The sequence below is a fragment of the Pelecanus crispus genome, chromosome 6 (assembly GCF_030463565.1).
Source record: "Pelecanus crispus isolate bPelCri1 chromosome 6, bPelCri1.pri, whole genome shotgun sequence".
Lineage (NCBI taxonomy): Eukaryota > Metazoa > Chordata > Aves > Pelecaniformes > Pelecanidae > Pelecanus > Pelecanus crispus.
Window position 1 is genome coordinate 29,229,421 of NC_134648.1, and position 12,086 is coordinate 29,241,506.

At 35.9% G+C, this 12,086-nt stretch overlaps 1 protein-coding gene across 1 annotated transcript in view; it reads left to right on the forward strand.

Annotated features, from left to right (window-relative positions):
• Positions 1 to 12,086, forward strand: part of MYBPC3 (myosin binding protein C3) — a 60,741-nt gene that overhangs the window by 13,111 nt on the left and 35,544 nt on the right. The window contains exons 6-12 of the mRNA XM_075713018.1: positions 497 to 614; positions 2,019 to 2,067; positions 3,332 to 3,376; positions 5,457 to 5,513; positions 6,273 to 6,275; positions 10,647 to 10,670; positions 11,419 to 11,585. Coding sequence (XP_075569133.1) covers positions 497 to 614; positions 2,019 to 2,067; positions 3,332 to 3,376; positions 5,457 to 5,513; positions 6,273 to 6,275; positions 10,647 to 10,670; positions 11,419 to 11,585 — 463 coding nt within the window. The remainder of the gene's footprint in view (positions 1 to 496; positions 615 to 2,018; positions 2,068 to 3,331; positions 3,377 to 5,456; positions 5,514 to 6,272; positions 6,276 to 10,646; positions 10,671 to 11,418; positions 11,586 to 12,086) is intronic.

Below are 12,086 nucleotides of genomic sequence, written 5' to 3' on the forward strand. Positions count from 1 at the left end.
ACATGAATACAAGTGAGTCTGTACCATGACTTCTCATCCTGTGTGGTATATGAAACACTACTACCCTCTCCTGGATGGAACAGACCAGACTTGCTCACATTAGCCACTCCTTTTGCTGAAGTTTTAAATGTACTGTATACATTCTGGGTAGAGGCTGTATTTGTTTAATGAAAGCTCTATTCCTGTTTCCAATGAACATGCAATTAGTGTATATGATGACTGCACACACCAGTACACCAGCACAGTTTGCTAATATAACATTGTATCCTCTGGAAGACCAGTACTAATACTCTTCAGCTGTTCCTACAGAATTGCAGGGGGCATATGTAACTTTTATGATGATTTACCTGCTCAGGAAGTTCTTAATTCTAAAAGAACACAGCAGCATATTTCATCCCTTGTCTATTTCTCTCCATGCCTTAATATGCTGCATTCTCTCTCTGTATTTCACCATTTCATTTTCTAACATGAATTGTATCACTGGTGTCTGTTCTAGGTGTACACCTTTGAAATGGAAATCATAGAAGCAAACATGACTTTTGCAGGAGCATACAGATGTGAGGTGTCTACCAAGGACAAGTTTGATAGTTCTAATTTCAACCTGACAGTCAATGGTAAGATGAATTCCTGCCACCTTGTTTCTTCCTTTTGTTATTTTTTTTTTCTTCCTGTATGCACACCAACAATTCTTTCTGGAACATAGTGGCTACTAGACAAGCATAGATCTGAAGTATAGACCTGAAGAGCTACAGATACACTTACAGAGGCCCACAGATGAGGACTGGGATGGACTGGCAGAGATATAGAGCATTAGAAGTAACACTTGGATGTCACTCAGGTCAGAACTGTGATGCTCTTAAAGAAAGTACACAGAAAGATGCAAAACAGCCCAGCTTTTCTCTGGCTTTATTCTGATTTCACCTCCATTCTCTCATATTTAATTCCACTAGAATAAAAGAGAGGTCCATTCTTACTTCAGCAAAAAATCAGTAATAAAAATGTATACTTGAAAAGAAAAAAAAGGGGGAAATGGAAAGATTTAAACATGTGACACTATTATCAATTCCTTTCTTCCCAATAAATTCAAGTAATGCACAAGCACTTGTGATATAAAATTGCTTTAAGATTAGGTGACTTATTTTACATAATATGTGGTGCCACACTCACAACTGCTATACTGAAAAGCTTATCAGCAATTGAAAAGGAAGTACTTTTTAACATCAATTTCCCCCTAGTGTGGAAGAGTTTAGGTAAAACAATATAAGCATGGACCACCTGAAAGAGTTGAACGTTTGGACCATTTCCTGTTTTAGGGAACAGGTTCTGTTGAAGGGGCTGCAACATTAATTTGCATCTGGCAACCAATAAGCAAAGACAAAAGTTTATTGAAGTTACTTAATTAGCAGTGTTCATTTCTGAAGTTCCACTAGTTGGCTATAGGACTCATAAGACCTGGGAGCTATGACTGAGAAGTTTTTCTCCCAGTAGTAGCAGTGCACCTATTCATACCAGCAGAAGCTTAGAACAGAGTAATAAAAGTTCTCTCTATGCAACATCCTCAGTGGGGTTTCTGTACATCTCTACATATTTCCAGGAATTTACCTTTGCTTTCAGAGGATGGATTACCATTTATTATTAGCAATAATATTCAGTTGATATCCAGTGGTTTTCTCATTAGGGTTTAAATATCCTGTGAAGCCAGTATTGAAACTAAAATTCACCAGCAGGAGAATTGACAAACAAGAGATAAGACAACCGTCTTATCTGCTGCAGGTTATTACGAAGCATGAGACAGAACTAAGTTATACACAAAACACTGGATGCTGAAAGCTAATTAGTGAAGGCTACATGTTGAAAGATGATGCTTCAATCTTTCAATATGTAATTGATCACAATTTACAATATAAGAACTTTAGGAAAAAAAAGTCTGCAAATGAAAAGCTTTAGAAATATCACTGTATTTTTGCGTTATTTTGACTTGCCCTCCCATTCTTGTTTGTCACTTTTTGTCACATCAGAAGCACCAGCAACTGGAGACTTAGATATTCGTGCTGCCTTCCGACGCACGTGAGTATGTACAGTAGAAACTTACATAGATCAGATTATACTTCCATGTGGAATTCATTACTTTCCTGGACAAAAATAACTAAAAGCAAAGCTGATGTACAAACAAGCACAAAGATAGGGATGTCTACTAAGAAAATATTTCTATTAAGAAAATATTTCTACTATTAAAATACTATACAACTCCTAAAAATCATCTAAGAGTTTAAACTTTGTACTAGCATAGCAATCATGCTTCTCTTCAATTATGCAATTGGTATGTGTATAATTCTACCAAGAACTTCAGCACTTTTTTTCCAGAACTGTCAAGAGCACTCCAGGCAGACCAACAGAGAAGGAAAAGATTCTGTGTAGTGCCTAGTCTTGATTTGGTCTGGCTTGAGGAACTACATGTATTAGTAGTTAATACAAACATTTGCTAAACAAAGTGGAGTTTGATGTGAGCTCTGTAAGCAGGGTATCACTGATAACATTAATACAAGCTTTTTGATTTCATGTTCTATAATTATATTAATTGAATGAAGACAATGATACTGTAAGTGTCTGCGTAAAAACTCAGATATATGTAGGTCTTAGATATTAAAGACTGCAAGGTATTGCACTGGTGTTGAAAAGGCTATTCTGCCCACATCTGTAACACTGTCTGAACTGATATATGATTTAATGGAGTAACGTTCCCTTCTATTAGTAAAATTTGCAAAATTGTTTGGGTTTTTTTTTTTATTTAGACATTAACAACGTGTTTTTTCACTGTTGAGTATTTCTTCTCCCTTTGTATAATTCAGTTTCTGGTTTAGGTTTTATATATTTTTGAAAAGTTACTATACCAAAAATATTCCAACAGATACTTATTTCTCTGACATAGGACACAAACCATCTGTGACAACTCCTTGAGTTTTTCCCTATAAGTGCTATATTTATATGAGATTTCTTTTTTAACATTCTATCACAAAGAACTAAAAAAGGCTTGCAAAATTTATCTACAGTCAAATCCAACTATAGGTAGCTCACCAGCCTCGCTGTGATGCCTATTAAATAGAGGACACTCAGTGCATAGCTGCATTGTGTTATTTCACTGCAGTGAAATTAGGCTTCAAGAGCTTCTCCTCTTGATAGCACAATTAGAAGAATTTAGAATCAGTTCAGAGTGACTGCAGTGTGAGCAGCTTCAGGCTGTTCAGATTTTCAGCTTCTTCTGCAAGAATGGAGCCAAATTTTGAACTGAACTGTTTAAATCTCAAGCTTTGTCTTTGATACCCTCATTCAGGAGCCTGGCAGGAGCGGGGAGACGGATGACTTCAGCCTTTCTCAGGTAGCTACTGTCTGTGTCAGCAGACAAATTCAAGTCTAACAATGAACTGTCTCTCTCTGCTTAGGAAAAGAAAAAAAGAAAAAAAAAACCCCACAGAACTAGCTGCAGCTTAAATTCCAAATAAATCATCATTTATAGTATGTAGTATTTATATGAGATGAATATATACAAGCAAGCAGTAACGTAAGATGAGTATAAATAATAAAAAGAGTAGTTTGATAGTTCAGCGAGAGGCAGATTCATCTACAGAAAACGCATGTGTTTGGTAAGTGGCATCTTCTCACCACTGTTAGAAGAAAAAAAGTAACTTCAAATTATATGCATGTCTGCCCCCTCTGTTTTATATGTTTTCCTCTCTACTGAGCACATCCTGAATAAAACTGCCACTGCTCACAGAAATGTACCAACACACATGTATATGAAAATCTGTTGTTTCCTGGCACACTCTTTATCCCAATATTATTAAATTTCCCACCCTATCCCTTTTGGTCCCAATGTCTTCTACCATAACAAAAATAGGAACTCTGAGATTAGACTTAACTCTATGCATGTTACAGCAATTACTAGGGTCTTATTCTTCAGAAAAGCTAAGCATTGGTTGCTGCCCTTTCCTGAAAATCTGATTTAACTACCACCTAGGAAGCAATAAGGTCTCTAGTTATTCTCCCAGATGTAGATTCTGATTTCCTGAATACTTGATCACAAGAAGCCCTTTTCAAATTCGGGATTATACTAGTGATTTTTATGTACATTTTATCCCTGAAAACATTGTTCCCTACTTTCAGAAGGTTTTTGAAGTGGCCAAAAATACACTTTTCTGTTTGAGCATTATACCCAGAAAATTATCCTTTCCAGTACTGTACTGTCTTGGAAGTAATCACAGAAGTAAAAATGGTACTTTCTTAATAAAAAGATCTCTTCTCACAACATAGTCAAAATTACACTGATTCAAAACTGTTATTTATTCTCACTAATCTTGCATTGTCAGGCAGTACAAGAAGTTTGGCACTCGCTTCTCTTCCATTTTATTAATATTTGAATGCCCATCATTTATCTGTTGAGGCTGTTTTCTTACTTTTTAAAATTCCTGCAGTATTAAGTTTTCTTGACATTCTGGTTTGCACTTCTACAGACAGACTGATTTTGTCTGAAGCAAGTAGCACTGTGTATTGACAGAGACAGCATTATGGGCTACCAGTACCACCAGTACAACTGAAAAGAATAATTTATGTGTATAAAACAATAATTAAATATAAGGTGTTGCTGCTGGAAGAATCTGAATGCTGTGAGATGGCATCACCAGATTCTTATACTCAAGACAACAGAGATACCAAGCAGCAGCTAAACACTGATGATGGGAGACTGTCTGAGATGAAGAAAAAACATTTTGACTTTCTAAACCCTGTCTGAATGCAAAAAAGAACTTTTTTCTTGCTAAGTTGAATAATCAAAAGTCATGAAATCTAGTGTAAATCCCAATACTTTTGTATCAAATCCCTGAAGTGATTTTTAAGGAATTAAAGTAAAAGAAGTTATTTTAGTGACTTTAGGCTAAGTTTTCAGAGTAGATCTGTACTTCAAATGTTCAGAAGCACAGCTAAAACATAATTTGATTCAGAACACCAAAAATAACATTGTGCATTCCATCTGAGTTCACCATATGTAACAGACAGAATTACACATCAAAAAACTCCTGCTTGTTGCTTCTTGTTCTCATGAATCAATTCAAACTACAGCTTTCCAAAAGCAGTAATGATTCTAAAGGAATGCTTCTGCAATGTCTTTATGTTAACGAATACATTCCAGATCAATACGACCACCAAATTAATACCCTGTACAACTTTATGCATAACCTGTACAGAAAAAATAAAATTTCATTAAATATATTTCTTAAACCTATGTGAAGACCAATATGGACAAAGAGCCTAATTAAGTCACTTTCCATGTCAGTGCACATTCTAAGTCATTCTAAACCCATCTACTACTCCCTACAAAAATATAGCATCTACATAATGATATAGTCTCACAAGCTGTTCTGATTTCCTTCTGAAACTAATTATGGTTTTCTGTTATTATACAGTACCGAGGGACTTGAAGAAGGTGGAGAGTTTAATTTTAGTGCCCTACTGAAAAAGAGGTGAGTAAAAATCCATACACTTAGAGAAATAAAGTAACCAGCTTCTGTTGAACAGCTCTGAAAACACTAAAACTAGCATAAGTGAAAGTTTCATAAATTCAGAATCCTTGTAGTTTTCCGAAAGCAGCTCTAACTGGAAAAAGTATGACAAGTAATTATGGCAACTTCTCCAGCTACTCAGCATTTGCTGCAGTTCTGCTAGGTTTATGGAACCTAACGGAACTGGTTACTGGAGGTTAAGGTTAAGGAGGAAAATGTTACTGGAGGAAAAAAAAAAGAAAAAAAAAAAAAAAGATTGTTCTTTCCCAAGATAGAGAAGTCTGGGACTAGGGTAATTACCTGCTCCCACCAGCACTTTTCATTGAAAAAACCCAAAACAGAACAACAATTTACAATACCTGTCTGTAATGCTGCCTTATTAAGAATTTTCTGTCCTAAGTTTTCACAATACTTTGCATCAGAGAGCTGGGAGGACAAGCCTTTTTATTAGATATCTAAATGTTACTATTGCACTATACATTATATAGCTGTTTATCATATATATAAAAAGATATTCTATGTTGTATAAATATTATGTAAATATTTTTTACTTTTCCAATTCTTATTCTTATTTCTTGCCTTTACTTTCACTTTTTTTTGTGGAATTTCCTCTCCCATTCTCATCCTTCCTTGCTACATCTGTTTTCATAACCCATCTACTTTTTTCTCTTTTTACCACCATCTTAATCCGGATGTTTTGGATTCCACTGTTGCCAACAGAGAGTAAGATTTCTGTTTCATTTTATTATAAATGCATGGGTCAGACTGAATATAAGAACCATTTGGTTTGAAATAATGCATGTATCTTTATCTTTCTTACATGTAGAGCATGACAAAAATTAGGTAGTATGAAAGAAAATCATCAGCGACCAGTTTCTGAGACAGAAATGCTTCTAAACAATTAGTAGAAGTTAAGGGTGGACCATTCAATACAAATCAATGTATTTCTCTGAATGTCCTTTGGTTTTCACCATCATTTTCTTTCATAAGCAGTTTTAAATTATCCTTGAATTTCCAGATTTTGTCAATAACCTGCTGTTTTAAATTCCTATTGTCATAGAAATGAGAATCAGAAAAATCATCTGCATAATATGCCTGCTAGTGCCTATCAAATATGCACTGAAGTTTTGTTCCATCCACACTTAAACATGTTAAGTGAACATATTACTGAAGTCACTTATTCCATAAATGTACAGACTTCTCTGTTACAAAACATTTATTTTTATTCCAAGTAAAGTTTCCATTGCTCATTATTATCCCATTACTCCAAGCATGCTTCTTGCTGTTCACTGCCCCTGGCCGCTCACTCTGTCTTTCCAGCTCTTGAAGTTACTATAAACACTTGTCACTAGACTCATGTTTTGCAAACCTGAACTTATCCAGTTTAAATTTTCACAATCAACTACTTGGATGAATGTTGTTGTGAATCTGTGTGCAGTCTCTGCTCAGGTATTGGTATCACTATTTATAAAAAGTGTTTTATCTTCACAAGGAGTACAGGATTATGTAGACATCTGAAGTAGCTTGGTTACAGAGGGCAATAAAGCCACAATAGCCTCATGTTTCACTCAGGTTAACTCACCCAAATTTCAGTGGGGCAAACAAGGTCACATAGGTATACAAAGCCCTGTATTATGCAATACGCAAGGTATCCAACTAGAAGTGAATTCTGGCTTTGTAGTAACACCACAACCAGATCTCTCAAGGGGGACAGCTAGATGAGACAGAAAGCACACCTATCAAACTTCCTATAGCTGACATTGATATCAAAGTTTCTTGTTTCATCATGAACCCCAGAGAAGTCTGAAACAAAAAGTGCATTAGAATTTTTTTTGCCATTTGAAAGTAGGGAAAATATGCTTTCTGAATAATGGCAGTAATCAAACTGTGCAGGTTTGAGAGCTGAAATAGAGTAGTTGTACACACATTCTAATTTCTATAGAAAATGTAAGTGAAAAAAGAATTGCTGATCTCTTTTTAAAAATTTCAACTAAATGGAGGCCAACATGAAAATATTTGCATAATTTCATACAGTGACTCCAGTTGGAATAAAGTGCTAAGTACTATGAGCCCCGCTCCTAGTGCCTTTCCCTTCTGCTTTCATAATTAGTTTTGAGCAGTGATAAAACTCTAAAAAGTAGTAAAAAACTCCAGTATTTCCAGAAATGTTCAATTTGTAGATTTAACCATTTATTGTTTGTTAGACTAGAAATATAATTCATTAAAAGAAGCTTCATTTAAAAGAAGCATTAAATCATAAGTTTCACTGCATTTTATCAGTGCTTTTGACCCTTCTTGGCTTACAAATCTGTTTAGTGAATTTAAGCATACTGATAAATTCACTGTTCCTAGCTGGTTTTCCCAGCCACACTAGAAGTGATTTGTGGATCCTTCAGGCTTTGCACACCACAGGTTGAAGACCACTCCTATATTAATGAAAATTGATAGGCATAAAAACTCATCATGGAATGAAAGTATTCTTCATTAAAATAGAATAGAAAAAGGGACCTCATGCTGAGGAACTCTCAAGAGCTATGCAGATTCAAACAGAATTGAAGATTACTCTTTTACCACTTCTGCTTTGTCCCACCTAATTTACCAGCGCCTCTCAATCCAGAGGTAATGAACATTCCCACTATAATAAAGAGAGCTTCATTTAATACTATATCTCCTATCGCTGTAATTTAATTAACTAGTGTTGACATACAGATGTCATGGGCCAAGGAGAGGTCATTGGGAAGAGGAAGGGAACAGCTGTCACAGAACTATTAAATGGGATAGTGAGCAGAGACCTTGAAGGAGGTGACAGCTGACAGGGTCCAATCAGTTGACAGTAATGGGATAGGAAGGAACCATCCCTGGGATGTACAAAACTATTTTTAACCCCTCCACATATGTTTAAAACATATCAGCTGCATATTCCATTTACAGCAAGTTCACTAAGCTGCATCTTAATGCCCCCAAGTGCATAGTTAGCCTATGAGGTGATCACTCTGAATAAGGAACCCCAACATCAGGGAGAGTAACATAAGGATGGGAGAAACTTCAGGAGTCCAAATGCTCTATTATTTTTCATACACTGCTTAGTTCCTGTTGGTATTGAAAGAGTACAGCCTAGCTGTGGAAACTCTGTGTCTTTATGGGATCAAAGAGAATGTTTTAACAAATACAAAATGGTGAAAAGGAGTATTGGGATAGGGAAACCTTTGCTTAGAGGGAGAGAAAAACATTTTTTTTTCTTTTCTTTTTCAGAACTCAAACATTATACAAATTACAACCTTTAGCTTTTAGTACCATTTTACATGCAACTTAGAAGCCTTTCCCTGTAATTAGAAAATATTACTATTTCCAAGGAAGAGACTATACTCTTGCTTAGGGTCAAATTTCTTGTATTTCAGCTTGCATACACCAAAACAGTACTGCCAGATATAACAATGGCATGACACTGAGTAATGGAAAAGCTAGAGCAAAAATTAAGGAAGTTGTCTCAATAGCGAGATATACTAGACTGTGGAATTGCTTCCAATTTGGAGGATTTTTCTCATGGTGTATTTAAAAATAACTCACACAAAATATTTCTGAAAACTCCATGAATAATCCTACCTGCAAATTTTCAGGTAAAGCGGTGTATATGGACGAGCATATAAGTAGACAGATAGACAGAGAGAGCACCAATATTTATACAATGCCTGAGGGAAAATAATAACATATGAATCTGTTAAGTCTTTCTTATTTCCTATGGTTTTATATTTCCTTTTGAGATACAGTTTGCTCCACAGAACATTAATTGTACTAGTACAAAGAACTTAGCACATATTAGAAATATTATATATTCCTAGTTTTATGTACTTATATATCTATTCCAATTTACATGTATTTAGAAATTTTTAAAGTTGCTCATTGATATGATCAGGGCAACTAGCCTAAGAACTGCTTGTGTTAAAAAAAAATCTTGGTCTATTTGGCAAATCAGTTCAATTGTTCTGCCTTCTGATAGGCAAAACTACAAACCATTTGTAGCTGCCCCAAACTAAACTACAGATATATAGAGAAGAGGAATACTGATTAAATTTGTGGGTGATGTTGGTGCAGTGTTATGACAAAGCAAATACACAGTACACTGCACTTATCACAAGGAGTCCAAGCTTCAGATACACCTATCAATTCAACGAGTGCCAGTGAAGGCTTTGTGAGTGCTAAACCACTCCCCAAAGACACAAGATATTGCATGCCATGTTTCAGCTCAAACTCACTGAGCTGAAATCCTCTTCTCTTGCTTCCTTTCTGTTCAAGAGCTACAAGGGTGCTGGAAATCCCAAGCCTGGACTGCAGTACTTTAATAAACATAGCGCTCTCGTTACAAGCAACCCTTTTTTGGGCAATAAAAGGGGTATCAGAAATGTTTGGCTATACCTGCTGTCTAGACTGACTACAGGCATGCTTTTTTAAGTAGCAGTATTTCTCACAGACTAATGGGACTGTTCTTTTCCTGAAAAAAATGGAAATATGTCCAATAACCCTCCACTTCCCTCTGCATTACCTGCTGCATAACTTGTCTTCTTGTTGGGGTTTACCACTGAACATGGCTTCTTTATAAGGGTGTGTTCTGCTGCACTGGAATCTGCTTTGTCCTGGTGATATCAGAAACAACAGCTGCAGGAAGTTCCTTTTCCTAAAGAAATTTTTAAGAAAATGTTACTTCTTTCATCCTTTCTCTGTTTACCAAAATGCAAACTATGACAGGCAACAACTTCATAACGACAGGGCAAAGTAGAGCTACTTTTTCCCTGTAAGGTGGTCAGCCATAATTAGGAATGAGCAGAAGTGCTTACACTTATAATATAAATTGCAGTGGAACTGTACAAAGTGTGGGACTGAGTTTGGTTTCAATAGGGAACAGCATTTTTCTTAAGCCTATTTCAGAGCTTTTGCATGAGTCCCTTCATCTCCCTGCTACTGAAGCACAGGCTTGTTCTGCTAAAGGTGAAGATGGCATTCATGGCTCTTTTGTATTAACACATGATGCCCTCTTTCTTGCCCATCGGGATGCTGCATGTTTTTCCAAACGGTTCCCTGCGTCGTTCTGAAGTACAGCAGCTTCTTGCGCTCAGTAAATCGGTAAGGTTACACCAATTTCTTTTTCTATTTATGATCTTTCTATTTATTTATTTCTATTTATGACAGAAAAAGAATGCCTTCCCCAAAGCCAGACAACCAAATTTTCACTTGGTTTTGCTAAACTGAACATTAATTCTTCTATAATCACTAGTTCTTTGGTTAAACTATAAGTAGTCCATTGTAAATATTGTCTTGTTTGCCACTACTCACCAGTCTATGTGTCTTTATGTTTTATAGATTACTATAGCCAACAACTGTCTTTACAATAGACAACAAATATTTTAATAATCTGTGATTCATTTTAGTGAAGAGAAAAAATGTTCTGAGTAGAAAAGGACTTATTTCTTATTAACATAAACCGACTGCCTTGTTTCTAAGGTGTTCCCAGGATACCAGTTCAGTTCCTTGCTTTGCCACATGTTTTGTGTATGACCATGCCAGGAAAATAAGTCTCCTTGTGTTTCCATTACCCATCTTTAAAGGGAAGTTAATATTTATTTGCTTTGGCCATTATAAAGTGAATGCTTCAGGACAGCGATTGGATTTTAATCACTGTATATATAAATATAAGTAAAACTAGTCACCAGTTTTATTTCATTGTTTTAGGCAATAATATAGTAAAAAGTTAGAGTGCTAAATTTTTTATTAAGAAATGGCTTCATCAAGCCACTAAGTAGCTTGCCAGGCCTATGGCTATTTTTAAATCCTCTCAAAAGTGGCATTCAGATACTCTAATCCCTTTCTGCAGAGGTGAAGCAAAATCTGAATCACAATCTGATGTTGATGTCTGGGAAATCCTGAGGAATGCTCCTCCTTCTGAATATGAGAAAATTGCTTTTCAGTATGGTATCACAGATTTGCGTGGGATGCTGAAACGCCTCAAACGCATAAAGAAGGAACAGAAAAAAAGTACAGGTTGGCGAGCTGTATTTATTCCAAATATATGTGTTCGTATCTTCTTCTCTGGGAGTTCTTCAAATATTAACATCAGCTGGACAGCAGGCAGATACAAGAGCATGAGAAATAGGAGTTTCCTATTCCAATTGGTACACAGTCCTTACATGTGAAATGCTGATTACCAAAGATTAAAGCTATGCCCCAAAGCTCTGAGCTACCTTGCTCTGAAACTCTGGATATTCTGAAGCTGCTCATTTTACTAGTTTCTTCTGCTCTGCTCCTTACCTTTCCCTGAAGATAAAGCAACACTACCCCCACTCCCCCCGCCCCCAAAACTGGTATGTCAGGCATCAGTGATACATTTAAAGAATTTAATTTCCATTGGGATGACAGATTTTGAATTCTTGAGCCTTTTCTAGTCTTGTGAAGTATTAATTACTGAATTTTAATTAATTTGTTTTAAAAGTCTGAAACAGAGAAGGCAAACTGCCATTCATTAGTACTGAGAAGATCAGTATC